The 20,103-nt window shown below is 44.4% G+C and overlaps 1 protein-coding gene across 9 annotated transcripts in view; it reads right to left on the reverse strand.

Moving 5' to 3' along the window:
* The window catches only part of LOC130194903 (neuronal cell adhesion molecule-like), an 80,069-nt gene that overhangs the window by 18,212 nt on the left and 41,754 nt on the right, over positions 1-20,103 (reverse strand). For all 9 annotated transcript variants that reach the window (XM_056416112.1, XM_056416119.1, XM_056416116.1 and 6 more), the window contains exons 3-8: positions 5,013-5,191; positions 3,614-3,719; positions 2,445-2,638; positions 1,954-2,076; positions 1,132-1,302; positions 541-597 (exon numbers count right to left, since the gene is read on the reverse strand). In XM_056416112.1, coding sequence (XP_056272087.1) covers positions 541-597; positions 1,132-1,302; positions 1,954-2,076; positions 2,445-2,638; positions 3,614-3,719; positions 5,013-5,097 — 736 coding nt within the window. In that variant the 5' untranslated portion in view covers positions 5,098-5,191. The remainder of the gene's footprint in view (positions 1-540; positions 598-1,131; positions 1,303-1,953; positions 2,077-2,444; positions 2,639-3,613; positions 3,720-5,012; positions 5,192-20,103) is intronic.

The following is a 20,103-nucleotide window of genomic DNA, read 5'->3' on the forward strand; positions in this document are numbered from 1 at the left end:
GATTTTGAAAATGAAGATTGCAGCTGGCCGTTTGACAGGAAAGGCAAATAAAAAGGAAAGTTTGAACGTAGCTATCCTTAAACTAACAGATTATCATTCGTCAGATTACATTTTAATATGTTTAAAGCATTACGTAAGCACTTTATTTTGAATTAAAATGTCATTTTCAAACATGAAGCCTGCACAGATGTTGTTACAAGTCAAAGTTACACAATCAGCTCAGTGGACATTGGAGTCATCATGCAGCGCTGGTTTAAGCAATTCAGAGGAGGAAGTGAACAGATGTCAGAAGGGTTTTGATTGGATAGAGCAGGAGTGACAGAGGGATGGAAAAAATGACCTTCTTGGATTTTGGGGTTAGTGGGTAACCATTAGGTGTTGGCGGGTAAACACCAGGGGGTGCCAGATCTCACCACCAACTCGATCAGGAGAGGGTGAAAAGCGTCGGGTCGTCCGGGAGGAGGAGGGTTAGTGTTAGTGGGTAGAAGCTGGAGTTTGGAGCGCTATGGGGGGTAAACACTAGAGGGGGCCACAACTCACCACTAAATAAATCAGTGTCATTGTAAAAAGCTGCCATTGTGTCATTGATTGCATCCACTGTAACAAAACAACAACAACAACAAAAATCAAACACGCAACAAGTTGAAATCATCAGACACATGGAGAGAAAAAAACAACAAATTAATACGGGTGTTCAGAATGAAAACAATAAATTTTTAAAAAATGACTCAAACGTGGAGAGATGAGTAATGATAACCATAAGAATCGTGTGGGAACAATAAATGCTTCCTCCGAATGAGAGCCGTCTTTGTTGCTGGTGCGGCGTGCGCGTACAGAACGTCTCGCACAAGTAATGAAATGAACGCCTGCCTGGCGGATAGCGCTGTGAGCCGTGAGCGCTCTGACAATATGTCTTTTCAGTGGGATGACGACCACTGGCGTCTCCGAGGATGGGATCAGCGATAGGAGAGGCTGTTCCCCTCCTACGCAGTCACTCCAGCACATAGCACTGTGTATTAACTGCCTCTCACGCGGGAACATTACACACAAAACGTACAGTGATGCTCCCTAATTACAATGTTCTCCTGCTCTCTCTCTCTCGCTCTCTATCGCTCACACAGTCAGACTTACGGTTCAGGACCTTGACGGTAATGGGTTGTTTCTGCTGGATGGTTTGTGTGTACGGGAAGCGGGCGTAGCAGATGTAGTCGTTCCTGGAATCCTCTCGGAGCACGTTGGAGAAGTAAAGGTCTCCGTTCAGGGACTGGGACACCCTCCTGCTCTGCGGCAGCCTCTGGAAGTCTGAAACGTACGGCGGGTTTAATCATTTGAAGTGTACAGCGATTTCAAAACATGCCACTGTAGTCAAAGGTGAACATTTAGAGACGAGATAAGTTGTATGGTCTTCAAGTTTTCATTGGAATATCATTCCACTCAAGAAATGGTGGTGTGTTCTGTGGATTATCCAAAGTAACCGTTTTTGAAAAGAGGCATAAATCAGGTTTATCCAAAATTTATGGTTGTTGGTTTATTCTGGACCTCACAACGAGGTCTATTGATTCCCCAAACTTTCAATTATATCACACAACTTTCCTCAGCGGAACTGTAAAGATATTCAACAAGAGGCACAAGCTTTTTGTAATTTGGGTGAACCAGTAACAAATATGTAGTCTTGGCTATTAGACTATTGCTAGCCTCGAGTACACATTTCCCATAAGCCCCTAGTTCTCCATCGCAAACACAGCAAGCTGTGGTCGCAGGTGTTCATATTCATGTTTTTAATGTACTGTAATATAAATAAAAAAATGATGTGAAAGCAGCAGGTTTATAGAAAAGAACACTTATGGGGATTCTTCGAGAGGAGACACATCAAGGACACATATCTAAGATATCCGGAGCGACCTGGGCTCACGGGAAAACAAAGTCAGTGACAGTGTGTTATTATATGCTCACTATTGTCCATCCAGAATATGATGGGAGGAGGCAGGCCAGCAGGGGGTCGACACGGCAGCACCAAGGACACGCCCTCCTGAACGACCAATGCCTTGACGTTCTCCTTCGACCACAAGGGGGACCCTGCGTCGGTGGGAGAAGGACACACACTTCAGTGGAGAGGAACCTTGTCATTTGACATTAAATGTGGGTGGCTAATGGACCGTCGCTGACATGATGACAGATGTGACGAGTGAAAGGGATGAAGCCGAACGGAAGGACAGATACGCAGGATGGGCAATGCAAAGGGATATATCCGCTCTCTATCTTACATCCTACATGCAAACCGTTACCTTCCAGGAGTGCTCTTAAGATGGAAAAGGCAAATTAATGGTTAGAAAAAAGAAAAGAAAAAAGAATGGCGTGAGAAATGTGTGACATATATGCATGACATTAAGAAAATGGAAGAGAGGGGAAATGAAATGAAATGAAATAGACTGCCCTCCACTTACGGGACTGCTGTACGACGATGTTGTTGGAAACGGCGGTTCCATGTTTGTTCCTCGCCGTGCACTGGTACACAGACTCGTACTGCTGGGCCTTCACTCTGCTGATGTCCACCTCCAGGGTCCCAGAGTGGGGCTTCAGGGTCACGTTGGGGTCTTCGTCGATGTCAAAGTGGGTCCCATTTCTGGTCCAGGAGAAACTGAGGGGGGGGGGGGGGACAGTGGAGTGTAATAGTGTCGCTTATATCCACAGAGGACAACTTGTGTTCTGATACTCTGGTGAAGTGGTCAGACACAACACTGTTTAGTAATACAGGTATGAAATGGTACTGAGAAAAGGTTTGGGTTGGGATGGAGAAATAGTTTTAAATGAATGTGTGTGCTCTTATCTTTCCTTTTTGTTCCTTGTGGTGAATCATTGATCCAAAACCATGTGTTTATGTGTTTAAGGAGTCTTAAAGGCCTTGAAAGGCCCTATTTTCTCAATCAGATTCCTAAGATGAGTGACTTCGCAGGATTCAGTTACAGGAAGGTGATATCACATATTTCTGTGAACCAATCTGAGGTTTACGACATTTGAGTCAAAGCCAATCAATTCCCATAACACACAGTCCTGATAAAGCTGATTAGCTTTTTGACTGTAAACTCTGACATTGACTTAATGTTGAAAGAGAAATTCTTCTGATTTCAATTGAAGTTTTTATTCTTCATGTAACACAGCCTCTCAAACGGTTCCACCTCCTCTGCACTTACTGGGCTTCACTTCTTCAAAGGAGTGTTTGAGGGTTCCACAACACTGTGTAATCAAGGTTACAATTATGTTCAAGTAGAGTGAAGGTGCAGGGCTAATACATAAGCTGTGTCAATGAGGACCACTTGCAAGTATAGAAGTGCAGTGATGAAGCAGAGTGGATGCCATAACTTGGAGTGAAAGATTCAGAAGCATTAGCTATACTCATTGTTTGGCAAAGGTACCCGGTGAATAAATAACATCCTTCTTTATTTATTGTGGCATGAATAAACCATAACTTTACTCCTCACATTTAGAATGAAGTGCTGGAGACTTCCTGCCAGCTCAGGCTCTTAACTGGAATTTGACAGTTGGTGGTTTGAGTCCAACAATCTTTCTTCGTCACAGCATCGTGAATGAAAAATCTCACTTCACAGATTCCTACCTGGGGGGAGGCTTGCCCTTCGCCTCGCACTGGATTATAATGTTCTCTCGTGGGTCGATGATGTAATCCTTGGGGGATTGGCGAGTTATGGTCGGTGGCTGCGGCACTGAAGGCGATCAGAAAGAGGGTGATATTTAATCATGACCTTCACTGCATAACTCAGCTTTTTTTTCTGTTGCTGTATTGAACACACAAGCAGCCGTTACCAATCACATGCAGACTCACCACGCTCGATCCAACCGGACCGGCGGTGTGCTGACTGACACGAAAAGCTCTCACAACATGGGCAACAGCAAAACGGCCATGCTCAGGTGCATTTCCCTTTATTGTAAAGATCCGACGCTTAATGTATTCCTGTCAGCGCCGGGGAAATAACTAATGGACTTTGACGGAACAAATGATGCTCATGCTCCTCGCAACAACAACGCTGTACGGAAAACGCTCAAGCACTGCAGAACCACACGGAACAAAAACAGCAAACCGAGGAACAAAGAGATCAATGCATGCAGTATGCATAAGTCCACTCCAAAACACACTCAGCATATTTCACCAAAAAAAAAGATTAAATATAGCCTTTGATGCACAACAACAATGCGAGCACAACCTCTGCAGTCAATGCACACCGGTTTGAGACTTACATCCTTCCAGAACTTTAGTGTTTTCCACGTGAATCAGCAAACAAGAAGGAAACATTGTGACAGCAAAGAGAACCAGACGTTAGTGGAGAAAAGAGATCTCCCTGCATTATTTCAGCTTCAGAACATAGTTTAAACAAGGCCAGTCCCCAGTTGAGGAATGCCAGACTCCAGTGGTGTCCAGCTCCAACCAAACCACCTGGAGGAGATCTACGGTGTCGACGTCAGTGTGCAGGAAGTCCGTCTGGCAAACATCTTCAGGAGGAACACGGGCTCCAACAATGTTTGCTTTGCAAAACCAAGACACGCTTTCCTCCAAAAATAAAATACCAAAACAGGAAATTGGACCTCAGTAATAGGCACATGTGTAGATTATAGATCGATAGATGGGCAGAATGAATTTAAAATAGCTAAAATAGCTGTATTCAATAATAAATCCACAGAACATTAATCTGCAGCTGTGTTTATTTATTAGAATTTCACCCTGAGCTCTGAGAAATATAAATGGGCATTTTTCACTACTTTTTTAGATTTAATCGACAAAAATTATCATTTAAAAACCATTAGTGCACCATAAAGCTTCGTAAGGGGAAATACAAAGGGAATTTTCACCAACTCCATTCTCAATTTGATAAAATACAGTTTGACAATGACAGTAACATTCATAATCAATCAATCTGATTTATTTTGCCATCTTACTGAGGAAAGGGTAATAATTTGAGGCCATATAAATGCATTCTGTGGTGTGTGGTGTGTTGCCTTACGGTCTAATGGGACCTCCAGCGCTGTGGCGAGGCGCACCAGGAACAGCACCAGCAGAGCTGCGTCCATCCTCCTCCTCTCCATCATCGGTAAGTGTGATGCGAAGGTCGGCCCCCAAATACAGCGACGCTCCGCCTTTTCTGCTCAGTCACACTGTCGGAGGACACGTGCTCATTCACAACTACAGGGAGAGAGAGAGAGAGAGAGCGTCAGAGATAAGAGGATAGAGGCAGGAGCACAGATTACTGGGTTGAACCGCACATCCAGTCACTGCTTCCATCACTCATAATACTGAGCTGGTTTTGCTTTGTACTCATGGTGAGAGAGAGAGAGAGAGAGAGACATATATATAGCTCTGGCCACAGATCGATGTTAGTTGCCACGCAGTGCAGTTTGCTGGAAGCTATCTTTTTAATCTAGTGCGCTCCAATGCAGACCGATGCGGCTCACACTTTGCTCCGCTAATCACCGCCGTGGCCATCGGTGCCATTCGGCCTCTGCGCCATATCGATCACATCAGCCGGACAGATGACATGCCATGGGACAAGACACGGGGACTTTACTTTCTATTTCACTCTCAGCTCTATCAGTTTGATTGACCGACCGACTGACTGACTGAGCCCGCGGCAAACGGATCCGAAAGGAGGTCAGATTTCAGACGGCGAAGCATCGTTCTTTCACGAAGATTGTCGTGGCGGGAAACATCATGAACGATCGCGCGGGTCCCAGGTCTCTGACTTCTGAGTGGGACCCCTTCAGTGAGGACAGATGTTACACGTTCAACAGGTTGTTCAGGTTCAAGCGAGGTGAACCAAGTGGTGGAGGATAATTGGCTATTGATTAACTGTTAATAGAGTGAGGATTTCCTTTTCCTTTGTTCCACAATATAACCTAATTAGGCCTCCATCACAACACCAGTGGGGATGGACTGGAAATAGACTGGAAGCCAACATGTTTGTACTGTATTGAACAGACCACGCTTGAAATCGTTGTCCTGTTGCCAGGCAGCTTAGCGTGTTGCCGGATCCCACTTTCATCCAACCAGCAGCAATTATTTCTGAGAGACAAAGCTGGAGTGAAAGCAAAATGCTAACCAGCGTGACCCCAAGCCTCAGAGAATAATCATAACTCCCGAGTCAAAATGACTTTGCTCAATTTAATTACTGTTCATCTGCATAATTTAGCACGGTGACGAGGAAATGAGCAGTAGAACTAATTGTTTTCCCGTGGATGTGAGCGCAGGTCGCAACCGACCAGTAAAATGGGTGAAATGGAACTCAGGAGGAGTCGTTTCCTGTCTTTTAAAAACTGCAGCCTGACCTGTTTTGACCTTGCTCTCCTGCTTGCCTGCAGTTAGGCAGTATTAAAACATCACAGACTCATTTGCTGCCTTATCACAAAAGCGCACCATCACATTTTAGGATACTAATGCCGGTTACTGTACGAAGGAATCAAATCGAGCCCCATTTAGAGTGCCTGTGTGCGGCTCCCCTGCCTTCGGCTTCGGGGCGGGTCAGGGCTGCAGATGAGGAGGTGGGAGCGGTGTCTGGGACCAGAGGCTAGGCAATCAGACCCAGGTCTGGTTCTCCTTGGGGATGTGATGTATTGGTTAGTGCTGCCCTACAGTCATGATTCGGCATGACTGTAGTGGCATGGGAAGAGACCAAGGCCAACGTCTGCTGCCCCCGGCTCCCGCTACACCTCTCTAGGGAAGGCGTGTATTATACGCCTCGGGCAGCCTATCGCACTGCTGTTTGACATAAAAAGATCCAGGGAGGGAAATGAAGGGGGGGGGGGGGGAATTTCATCAAGCTAACAGGCTGCAGGGAAAGAGAGGCAATGTTGCACCAACGCTGAGCAGAAAACCTGCAACACACTTTTGTCAACTATGTTTATTTTTAAAATTTGCAATGTGTTGGGGATTTACTACCAGATACCATTTATGCAAAATCCACTCATGGTGATCAGTTGAGAAGTGCATTGTTATAATTTCTCATATACATTTTGTTGATGTAAGTCGTTTGTTAAGATCACACTCATTCTCTTGCTGTCGCAATGCTGCCCTTCTGTCTCGTTTATAAATTATAGTGTTAATTATACAGTTTACGGAGAATCCTCGAAAGCCTGGTGATTCTTATCTGGAAAAGAGCCAAGGCTTCCTCCGGGATTCATTTCCCAATTTAATGAGGTGTAGCAGCTCAGCTCATGTGTGTGGACACTTTATACGAGAATGCCTGTATTCATTTGTGTGTACGCGAGCTATAATTATCCCTGTGAGCCGCAGTGATACGGGACCAGCCCCTTACATCCCTCTCACAACAGGCAACACTGGTAAACCTCAAATGGGGCTTTTAAGACGTGAAACTAACCACCAGGGCCTGAAACTACTGACATCCTGCCTGAACAGCGAGTATACGAATGATTAAAAACAGCCAGACCTCACCCTGTTTAAATTGAGGAGTGGAGTATTCAGCTTCTTAATTCTAAAACCTTTAATTTACCGATGTAGCGTGAGGCAGAAGCTTGCATAAAGAGTGGATTCTGAGCCCTGTATCTGGAAGAAGAAACTACAGTTCAAAGCCCACTTCTCATTTGAATAAACATTTCTTCGAGGAGACACGCAATCACAAAATATCCGTCACAATTGTTGAACTTCCTATGCATCTTGTGATGACGGAACGGGAAAAGCCAAAGTCAATCAAGCTCACTTCGGCAGAGACTGCAGAGGCCGAGATAAAAAACACAGGAGTGTTCGGAGCGCTGTGCCAGAAAGCTGTCAGAATGCTGAGGAAATCTCAGAGAAAGAAACATGGCAGGAGGGTTCGGACACCTCCAGGATATTTTTCAGAATAGATGATGCCAAGAGGACAATAAAAAGAGCGACTGTTTCTTTAAAAAAAAGAGCGTTGAATCATTTGCCTTCACCACCTGCAGGCTGGGTCTCAATCAGGCTGGAACAAGAGAAGGCATTACCTCATGATGAGAACTGGGAAAGTCCTAAAATGGCTAAACCAGTGTACTGACAAGATTAAACTACTAACTTCTTGAATTTACACTACCGTTCAAAAGTTTGGGATCACCCAGACAATTTCGTGTCTTCCATGAAAAATCACACTTTTATTTATCAAATGAATATAAAATATAGTCAAGACATTGACAAGGTTAGAAATAATGATTAATATTTGAAGTATTAATTTTGTTCTACAAACTTCAAGCTCAAAGGAAGGCCAGTTGTATAGCTTATATCACAAGCATAACTGTTTTCAGCTGTGCTAACATAATTGCACGGGTTTTCTAATCAGATATTAGTCTTCTAAGGCAATTAGCAAACACAATGTACCATTAGAACACTGGAGTGATCGTTGCTGTAAAAGGGCCTCTATACACCTATGGAGATATTTCATTAGAAACCAGACGTTTCCACCTTGAATAGTCATTTACCACATTAACAATGTAGAGAGTGTATTTCTGATTAATTTAATGTTATCTTTATTGAAAAAACAGTGCTTTTCTTTGAAAAATAAAGTCATCACAACGGTAGTGTATGTTTTGGTTGAGACAAATAACCGTTTAAGTTGATATGAGGAACACATTGTTGTGAGCAGATGCAGAGCAACATTATCATCATGTCATTTTCTGGCCACCTGATGACAGTCCCATATTCACCTCCTTTACGCTGTCCACCAACTACGGAGGGAATCATCCGGCTCCTGAGTTCCTAAATACGTTACGTGTTCACCAGCTAGTAGCTAACCGGGTCTGTCTGCCGTCTGGCGGTGCACGCCAATGGCTGTCTGGATTGTTTGGAAAAACAATCTGAAACAAAAACAGCATGGTTTGTAAAATGCTAAGCTTTGACGTCAGGTAACTTAGATTTGTATTAAATTAAACTAATGCATGCAAAACCCCAGTTAACCCTTGTGTTGCCTTAGGGTCATTTTGATCCGAATCAATATTACACCCTCCCCCCGCCTTTGGGTCATTTTGACCCGATTCAATGTTTCACCCTCCTGTTACCTTTATATTTACTAACATATTTTACCCTTTGGGTTCAATTTGACGCCAGCAATTAAAACCTCCAGAAAATTATTAGAATTAATATTGTTTTCCAAGTTTAAGTGTGAGGCACTTTATGTTTGTTTGTTGACTTCCGAAAGAACACCGACATTAAACATTGAATGGGGTCAAATTAATCCTAAAGCGGGGGGAGGGTGTAATATTGATTCGGGTCAAAATGACCCTAAGGCAACACAAGGGTTAAGGACCTTTAAATGCAACTACATAACCCAACTGGTTGTTCAATAGAAATCAGCTAAATGAAATCCTCCAATGTTAATTACTGTCTGGAAGGACACAAGACCACCTTCACTCAGGACTTGGTTTTCTCTCTGTTCATGTTGTCCGTGGAGAAAACACTAAAAGCTGCATTGAGCTGTCTGGTCACTCATTCAGCCGGCCTCTTCAATTACTCCATTGTCATTTTCTCCATGGCCAGCTCCTTCACCATCCCACAACTAATTGGTTTTGTGCACATGTCAGAAACAGAGCACATTGCAGCAACGTACACACACACACACACACACACACAACATGCATGCACGCTGGCTGCAGAACGTGAGGGTCAGGACGTGTGTGAGCACACAGATGGAGCCGGCAGGGGCGCGAGCTCTGAGGACTGAAGCCCACCACGTGTAAATGAACAGCAGTCAGCAGGGAAAGAGCCCAATGAAATGTCTCTCACAGCAACAGATCATACTCCTCCATGTGCCGTATGCTAACCACGAGTGAAGATGTTGCCATTGTCCGTGTCAAACAATAGTGATGAGATGCTGCAACACTGACAGAATCACGTCTGTCGCATCACGGCTGTGGACAGTTTTAACATCTATGGTGAAAGGAAAAAGGCCTTCTCTCATGCCAAGCACCCTAATTAGGTCCTATAATCAGCGGTATTGATGGCTCGTGAAACGGGGGGGTTGAGAGCCTCGGCGTGGCCTGAATGGAGCAGCAGGGTACCCGGCAGACGGCTGAATGTGGGGCTATAATGATGAGAGTGGCTCGCATTCAGGAAGGTGGTGATGAGAAAACGGATACGGTTGGAGGAGTCTATTTTTCGGAGGCTGCTCCCGCTGCAGCTCAGGAAGTCGCTGCATGGTGCTCACGCCCAGGGCTGCGCGCCCATTAAACATCTCCGGGGGAGCGGGAGGGCGCTAGAAAGGTGTACCAGGAGAAGATAGTGAGACAGTCCTTCGTTCGGTCAAGATTGTCATATAATTCAATTCAATTCAGTTTATTTGTATAGCCCAATTTCACAAATTACAAATTTGTCTCGGAGTGCTTTACAATCTGTACACATAGACATCCCTGCCCCAAAACCTCACATCGGACCAGGAAAAACTCCCAAATAACCCTTCAGGGGGAAAAAAAAGGGAATCACTCTGCTAAATAGTCTTCTGTAAGTCTTTTTTTAAACATAAACTGAAAGGAGCATTACTTGTTTTACTACGGATTCTCAGCTAATGGCCTTAGCATTGATATGAATTACAGACGTGATGTATGAGGCGAGATGTTCGTTGTCTTTGTCTCGTGCTTCTCACAGGCCTCGGTCTGCGGCGACAGGGTCACAATGATAAATTCCGCGGGCCGGCTTCAGCGTGCGTTCCCCATAATCTTCTCATTAGCCTTTATAATTGGGGGACCGTATGCAAATAATCGGTGTGGTTAACATATGAATTGGGTTCCCGTCGTTCAGGGAGACGCCACAGTTCAAAAACACGCCGTGGCCCTTTCATCTGCGCCGTCCAATGCCGGACGGCGAAAGAAGATGGGTGAATTTGCCGTCCTCCTTTCTCTCCTGTTGGATGAATACTGCAAGCTAACATCTAATCCACATTATGTGTACATGTGCTCATAAAAAACCTTTACCAATGATGTGTTACATTTTACACACTAAAGATCATAAACTTAAACCCTGGTTTGGGTTTAATGACGACAGAAAGCACGTGACACAGACAAGCAAAACAAATACACAACAAATGCACCATCTTTCTACTGTGTGTTGACTTTGATCTTTAAACTGTTTGTTTTAGTCAAATTGTTTTAATTAACTACTGGACTCCACGTTGTGACACTTTGTCTGTGATAAGTGCAATATAAATAAACGTTACTTACTTACTTAAATATGGAGATACAAATGCAGGCAGGGTTATGTTTAACTAAAAAATGTCCTATAAAGATTTTTATCGGACGTTTTTTAAGTTTGACTCATACCAGGAATTAAAAGGATTCTTTTCTACTTTTCTTGCATTCATTTTGATCATTCTCAATGAACTTAATGGAAGCGCAATATTACATGTGATATGTTGCTTTGTTTTACACACTTCTCCCCCAGCTCCCAATCCACCAAAACTCTTAAAGCGAATGGACGTCTGCTACTAATGCAACGTGTCCGGCAATTTGTTTGTTCCTCCTCCTTTCACACAACACCGCACATTGGCATTCACTCAGCTTCCTGCACGTACGCGCCAAAAACACCCCGGGATTTGCTCTCTGTCCCCTCTGCACAAATGCTAATCACTGCCGGCGCCGGCACTTCTGAGAGGGAGCTCCTCTTTAGCATGCAGATGGATGCAGCGCGGCGAGATGAGGCGGCTCCGTGAAGGAGGAAATCCCTGCCTGCTTAACCTGAATGCTACCGAAGGGCTTTTTGCTTTCATCTCATCACTGCAGACCAGCTAAATATGACATATAGTTGATGATATTAAACCAGCACTCCCCCTGAGAGCCTGCTGACTAAACGGGTGTGCGAGGCCCCCTCTTTCTCCTGAGGATATTTATTGATGGCAAATTGGAGGTCTTTCAATCTTCCCACATATAAATGATTAGCTCATAAGGCACCGAGGTTATATAAGTTAAGTCCCCAAAGTGCATTCGTAGGCTTGTCTGACACCTGACTTCTACAGTAGCTTATTACTGGAGTATTAATTGAGTGGAAGCACTTTTATAAAGCGTTTATTTCAATGAGATGAGAAGCAAGAGGTTGAACAAGATACTGTGGATCTGAACTTGACCTTTCACTGAGAGCTGATCCCAACGCTGTAATTTAAAAGAGGAGGTTTCGATATTGCCAAGCAGTCCTGCTCATGTATTCTATGAATGTCAATTCATACTTGCTTCCAACCATTTGCCTCCTCCTTGTTTGTGTGGGTCCTTGGGTCAGACAACTTGAGATGGAGCCCGCCACACGAGTGTGTGTTCTGGGTGAAGCCATTCATATGCTGAGCAGAGGTTCATTATCATGAGCGAAGGCAGGAGAGTGGGTGGAATGCATGCCGACTGGCTTCAATAGCTAAAAGGACCCTCAAAAACCTTGGAATACAACGTCACAAAACACACTTTGGATACAGAAGCATAACAGCTTTGAGAAAGTAATCAACATAAAGCTAATCTGCTGTGGGCAGACAAGCACATCCTTTGAGACGGCTAACAGAAACACCCATGCATACGGGGAATGAGAGATACATAGTTGTTATAGTCGTACAATATATTCCATACACACAGTTCAGCAAAAGCAGGAAAGTTTTGAAAGGCTAAATATAGGGACACGCCATACAGCTTTCAGTAGAGAACAGACACTCAAAACTGCACTCCAGAAGGGCACTCGGTATCCATGGCAATCCTCTCCTGTTCTCAGATCTCAATGTTACCAAGAAGTTGTCAAACCTCTCATCATAGACAGACGTAGAGGGAATGAAAAGGGACAAGGAGGTCCCGACTCATTTGTCATGTCATAGGTATCCTTGGAGAGAAACTGTACGCTTGGCATCTGCTCTGCCTCAACAAAAAAAAAGTCTCAACCTCGGCTGAGCTTAACAAAAGAGGTATGATTAGAATCTCAGTTTGCCACCGTGTCCGCACCGGATGGCTTACTCCGCATGTGAAGGGTCTCTCACGATGGGGCCAATATGTGGAGTTTACTTAGAGCTTAGAGGCGCGTAAAAAAAGAAAAAGAAGAAGAAAAAAAAAGAGTGTGTGAGACAGACGAATTGTTCCTCTCAGACACACAAAGTCTGGCCGCCGGGGTGTTTTGCAGCAAATGCAGCCGAGGTAACACAAAGAAAACAGCGTCTGTGTATGATTGCTCTGAGTCAACAGTGAATGCAGCCAGGCCTTTCTGGAAAAGCGCTACTGTATAATAAACACTGTTCTGGTGGATTCTGAATTGTGCTGATACAGAACAGGCAGGCAGCGACGAGTCATTTAGAGGAGTCTGCGCTTTGTTTCGGTACCATTCAGTCGAGCAAAGCATCCGCCGACAACATCAGATAACAAAGCATGGACACTGGCAGTGGGCTGGAACGATCCTTTCCCACTGCGTGTTACCGGAACATGTCGTTTGCCAGTGATTAAGTAGCAGGTTGACGGAGGCAGCAAAGTCTCGTCACGTTGAGGACAATCCCCTCTGATTCGCCCTGAGGCCATGGAGGTACTTACAATCAGACTAAACAGCATGCTGGATTTCATCCACCGTGTGAAAAGGACTCATTTCAAGTCTAAGAGATGAAGGAAAAACCTTTCACGCATTCCTTAAAGTGAGAAAGACATCTAATATAATGCTGAAACAAGAGTCTAGAGCCTGGCTAGTAGCACCATGGAGCTGCCCTTTGAGCTAAATCAGCTTGCTACCATGTTCACAGTGACGAGGCTAATATGCTCATGTTGTGTCATCTTAGTTTAACATGTTGGCAATTACTGAGACACTCCACTCAAAACGACAGATGGGAGCCTTGTGATGGCGCGACAGGAAAAACAAACCAGGGGATCACCAATGTTTGTGGGCATCTGTACACACTTACAGAGCAATCCATCTTTCAGTTGTCAAGGTAACAATCACTGAGAGACAACAACTATAACCTCTTGGTGCTCGTGATGACCTCATTCCAGTGGGATTCATCCTCTGGGGGCCATGAATGCCTGCACACACAACATGGGAAATCCATCATCCAGTTGTTGACGTACTCGGTCTGGATCAAAGTGGCGGACCGACCAACCAGTGTCGACAAACCAATATTGCAAGAGAGATAAGTTGCTTGCACGCATCAAAATATAAGGAGCAAATTTCACAGCAATAGATCTGAAACTATCTACTTTACACCCTCAGATAACAAAGCCTGAAGACAGAACATGCACTTTGCCCGTGTTAAAGTATTGGTGGGAAAATCCCCAGCAGGTGGCCAGAGGTAGCGAGGTCTCGTGTGATTGAGTGCCACCTCTACATTCACACAGCGCCACAATGGGCCTCTCCTGCCGCTCCCCTCCTCCTCCTCCTCCTCCTCCTCAAGCCCCTTCCACTCCAACCCACCTGTGTCTGTGAAAGGTCAGCGCAGAGGAGGGTCCTGTCCCCTCCCTCAACCTACAGCTCCATCTCCACAATCAGCCCCAACACTGGAGCCCGGTGCCAGGAAACTCAATCAAAGAGGGGCTTCAGAGGGCTCAGGACCCCTCGAAACCCTCCATTGTCTCCAGAAGGCTTCCCCACACCGAGGCCGCTCCATATGTAACACTGTAAGAGGAGTTGCTCATTACCGCCCGTCCCCGGTTCCACTTTGTCTCCTTTGTGCAGCTGACAGAAGAATCCCGTCGGCCAGCCGGGCCAATGAAAGAGAGTGCAGTTACGTAAAGAGAAAACGAAAAGAAAATTAGAGGAAGAAAAAGGTTTCATTTGCAGGAGCGGATGAGGATAAGACACGTATGTTGTGTGTGTTAGTGCCGCGTATTTAAACACATCACCCCGCCGTCACCTGTGGCGCCTCCGAAAGACAGCTCCTTAATGGCATCTGTTTAAAATGTGCCATTCATCCCACGAGTTAGTGAGTATTGACTGATGGAAACACCACACCACAATGTGTGTGAATGTCAGAGCAATCCATTATCACATAAAGGAAGCACTATGTAGTTGCCCCCTCTCGTAGCCCCTCCTCAGCTCCTTTCAGATACGGCAGGTGAATACAAATCATTTCCCCTCCGCTGCTCTCGAAAAGGACTCGCCATCCAATTTCAGTGAGAGAGGACACAAACAATGGGCCTTTCAAAATGTGAGAAAATCAAATCGCGGGATTTCTTTTAATGAAAGACACAATCAGGAGTTAACCCTGGCAAAATGTCGTGAAGACACTGCTCTCATCGAGACTTATCAAAAGGATCTATGAGTTTTTTACTCAATAATAGTATAAAGCTTTGAAACATAACTGCAACTAATGATTACCATTATTGTTGTGTTACTTGTTTTGATTTGAAGAAACCTAAGATAGTTCATATAAGTGCTACAGGTCAAGCGGAGGAGATTGTTTTGGGGGTGCAGAGATACTGTTTCACGCTTCGAGAAACTACATTTGTGATTTTGAAGATGAATGCAGAAAAAGTAATTAATTTGGTAAAACTTTATATGAAGCAAACCATGACTCGGAGTAATTAATAATTTCATTATATGCATCATAACAATGATTACATTAATAAAAGGTTCTCATGTATTACAACCATCAAATTCTAATATTATTGATTATTGCGTGAAAAAAATATATATACATACTAGTCACTATTATTGTATTATTAGTAGTAGTATTTTTGAATACTTACATATAAGATACAAAATATGTTTTATTTCTGAAAGATAATTATTGAATTATAGTCTTTTTTGTCTTATGATAAAAAAGTTTGGCAGGTAAAAGTAAGAAATCTTTATATTTTGAGTGGCTGAATAAATACCTAAAAAATATTGATTTATTAGCGAAATTGTCATTGATTAGTATTCAGAAGAGTGACTGATAGGATAATTGACTTTCATTCCAGCTCTAGATCCAACATTTGTGTATTCACTGTTTACATGTGGAAGCAGTAATACTAGTTTCCGTCAAACTTGATGTTTTATCCTTTTAGAAAAACTATGAAACCTGAGGTAAAAGCTTTAGTTTTCAAAGATAGTTTTTTTGTTCATGTTTTTGTCGTCAGATTTTTGTTGACGAAATAAACATCGACACATTTTTGCAGCCGCAACCAAAGCAGAGAAACGAGGCACACAGCATTTCTCCAAACAGAAACAGCCCGTGTAGGAAAACGGAATCACGCAGAATATAATCCACTCGAGACCCCAAAAGCACACACATGCAGAAATGCTGCTTAACGTGAGAATAGTGTGTGTGCCAGCTGCACTGATCCAAACACTCTGAATGAGCTTTGATTACACTGGCTTGAGCTATTGACACTTATTAAATAAGTCAGGTTTTCATATGCTAAACTCAACAAACACAATTCATCAAAAAAAAAGCCCAGAGTAAACTCCTCACAATACATTTTAACCGAGGAGAATTATAATTTTAAATCTTCCCCATCCAGACTTTTGATGGAATTTGATCTCATTCAGTTCTGAAACTTGTGATATTTTACCAAAAATTAAATAACGGGGAGAGATAACATCCTTTCAGCGAATGGAAGTGGGTTTTTTTGCGAACAAGTAATTGGATGACCCCATTATATTTAATGCAGGGTTTTTTTTGGTGAAATTAAAGAGTGAGTTTTGAAGATGAAATACTACGGAAAGCCCCTGTTGGTGACCGACTGATGGCACTAAGCTGAGCGTGAACATGTTTCTACCCGTGTCGTGGGTCGGCATGAAATGTCTGCTAATGAGTAATAATGATACTAATGAAGGACTTAGCGTTCCCATAGAGATGTGAAAACTCAAACTGGGGAGCTGGAGACGTTTCCTGGTGTTTAAAGCTTAGAGACGTTTCCCTTTTTTTCATCATGTGTAGAGTTTGAGTGGGTTTGGTTGTTTGGCCCGGAGGGTGTTGCAGCTCAGGCAAACAGTGCTCCAGCCTTACAGATGGTCTGGCCCCATCAGAAATAATGGTAATAACTGCTCCATCAGCCCTCATTTGTCAAATGGTGAATCCGGAGGAAACACTGCTCCCTAACGCCAACAATCCGCCCGGCTTCCTCCAACAGCCTCTGTCCTGTGTCTGTGTTTGACCTGGTCGCTAATGCGGGAGACGAAGCACCGGCTGAGGGTCGGCTAATGGCCGGGCGAGGCTTCGGTGGAGGTTTTTCCCGCCCGCTTATTGCTCGGTGTGTGTGTATATAAAAAGGGAGGTTGAGCAGCACCGTTGGACAAGGTGTGTGTGACTTGCCTCCAGAGAGGGAGACCAGGGGTGTTTCAGCGTGTGCGCTGCCTCAGGGTCAGACATGACAGAGGAATGAATTACTGGCATGAACGATAAGGCCACCGTAGCTCTGCTGGAACGACCTCAGCCTCCGCTGTCCACACATGACGAATGAACGGATGCTTTTTACGGTCACCTGACTGTAGCATTAACCAGTAGGACTCAAACGCATCCGTACACCGTGCTACAATCATTTAAAGGCAGGGCATCGTTTGAAAGGTTCAATACTACTGCTGATATACAGTTTATGGTATCTGGGTTTTGGTGTGCAAAAATGATTTGATTATTTCACAGACGCAACATTAGAGAAAATCACACCCTTATAATTCGTCTTTAAATGAAGACGAGAATATTGGTGTGTGTAAAATGTAATGATGTATGAATATAAAAATGATCACTCTATTTAAGACTGCAAATCATCTCAAAACAGTAACATCAGTCAAAAATAATTGGAATTAGATTATTTTTTTCGTTCAGCCCTACTGAAATCTATTAACAGAAAAAAAAAATCAAAGATAAGAGGTTTAATGTAATTGACCGAGCGTTAAAATACAGAGAAAAAAGACAAGAGTACAAAGCTTGTTATTCAGCTTGCTCACATATTCATCTCATTCCATCCCCCCCCCCCCCCCTCTCTCGCTCTCTCACTCTCTCTTTCAGTAGGTAAAGAGAGCCTTGTCTCATTAGAATTGGCTGAGATGCAGGTGAGCGAGGGGTGACATCTAAATTCATCCATTTGTATTCCACCGCGACACCCGGCAGAGCGGGCTGTTTGTATTGATGAGCAGATAGACTTGGCCTTGGACCAGGACTCGCGCCTAACAGCCACATGAATCATCTGGTTTCTCGGAGGCCGCTCACAGCGAGGGACCCCACCAGCTCACGGCGGCGTGAGGACAATCTTCTCTGTCATGAAGCCGCGGCGATACGTCGTCCACCGTGTGAAGAAGGAGTCAGAGTCATTTCAAGGAAAAGAAGATGAAACAAAAAGATCTTCAATCATGCCGAGTTTCTTTACAACCCTGTACTTTGAGATGGTATGGGCAATTAAAGTGTGCCCCAGAAAAAGATTGATTAAGATGGTTATGGTTAGGAACCATAAGTAGGGCGGATGTAACCTGGTCTCTATTTCCTCGACTTTTATCGCTTTGTCGGTATAAAGAATAACATTTTGAAAAGAGAGGAGACTACATGCTCCACTTTCTCTCTTCGTGTTTGGCCAGTCAAGTATTCTGTCTGAACATCTTCCTTTTTTTGGTGAGAAATTCATGTGAAAATGTGATTTTTGGCATTTCTTCTGCCGAGAGTTGAGAGATGAGAAGATTGATACCACTCTGGAGCGAGAGCCAGGCGGTGATTAGCTTAGCTTAGCATAAAGACTGGAAGCTGGAGGGAACAGATAGCCTGGCTCTGTCCGATAGATAGTTCCCTCGTGTAACTCACTGATAAACCACAACTTTGGCCAGAGCCAGGTTAGCTGCTTATGTCCTTATGCTAAGCTAACCGGCAGCTGGCTTCAGGATCGTTACATAAAACTAGATTAATTAACGTGTCACATCAGACAAATGAATTTCGTGACGCTGCCTGCTGAAAGTCAACGAGTCGGATCGGCTGTCGGTGACCTGACATTCTTCAAGTTGAACCGTCGTTGTTCTTTACACATTTTTTGGAGACCTGATATGAAAAGAACCTTTTAACAAACCCTAGTAAACAAGCATTATAAACACACTGGTTGTGTATCCATGACTGCCGGTGACAATGTCAAAAAAGAGTCACACCCACATTATCAAAGAAGGACGTGGCGGCAATGGACTTCACTGGACGACGTTATTGTGGTTGAAATCATCAGTAAAAGTCGTGCCAGTGGATTTTGCCATCGCGAGTGTGAACGAATAGTTAGATATTCATATTGAACAGCAAAAAATCCAATTTGAATCAAAACACGCGATTCAAGTACAGCCCGACAATATATAGAGGAGTTATTGTTGATGCTTTCAGCAGCGCAGGAGAGGACCGGACCTGGTAATTGCACAGAGAAGGCAGTGGAGGTAGAACAGGGCCTGGAGGGAGGTTGAGCAGGTGAGAGGAGTTGGGAAAAGCAAAAGAAAGAAGGAGAAGCCGGATACAGAGCGGTGTCTCCTCAGACTCTCTGTCTGCTCAACAGTTTGGGAGTCAGCTGAGCATGAAGCCTTTTGGCTTTCCCCACAAGCCCCCGAGGAGAGGCCTCGCAAACCTCTTTCCCATCGCCCAGCCGTTTTCTCTCCCTCCCCCGTCTTTGTATCCATCTATTCATCTTTCTGTTTGTTCATGTCCTTCTCTCTGACACTCGGGCTGTGTCTCCCTGCGACTCCCCGTCTCTGCTTCTCAGTGCGGCCGCCCAGACGCTGAAGAGCACACGCTGGCGTCCACTCCGTCACGTCCACACAACACATTTCTGCACGTAGCACGCGCCGACGGGAGTGTTGACACGGGAACCGTCGGTGGATTGTCAGGCTTGAGAAAGCGGCGGCTAAAACATACATCTCGACGTATAACTGCGTCTACTGGGGCCCTCTGTGGGTGTTTGGATCCTTTTACTCGTCTGCAGCTCGTCGGATCTCAGAACCGCTGCTGCGTAGTATCAATGCCTTCCGACCTCGTGCGAGGACGATGCTGCTTCGCTGACGACGATGTTCACGTGTAGCGGCCACTGATGGGAAGAGGGTTCTCGTGAGAGAGTCAGGGGCTCAAAGCCCTTCGTGTTTTAAGTAAGCAACTCTCAAACTAACGAGGTGGTACTAGTTGTTTGTTCTGAAGTAAGAGTATTCAGACAGATCTGTTTCTTCTCTGTACTCCGGGATATCGCATTTGAAACAATAACTCTGAGGTTGAATTG

The sequence above is a fragment of the Pseudoliparis swirei genome, chromosome 6 (genome assembly GCF_029220125.1).
Source record: "Pseudoliparis swirei isolate HS2019 ecotype Mariana Trench chromosome 6, NWPU_hadal_v1, whole genome shotgun sequence".
Classification (NCBI taxonomy): domain Eukaryota; kingdom Metazoa; phylum Chordata; class Actinopteri; order Perciformes; family Liparidae; genus Pseudoliparis; species Pseudoliparis swirei.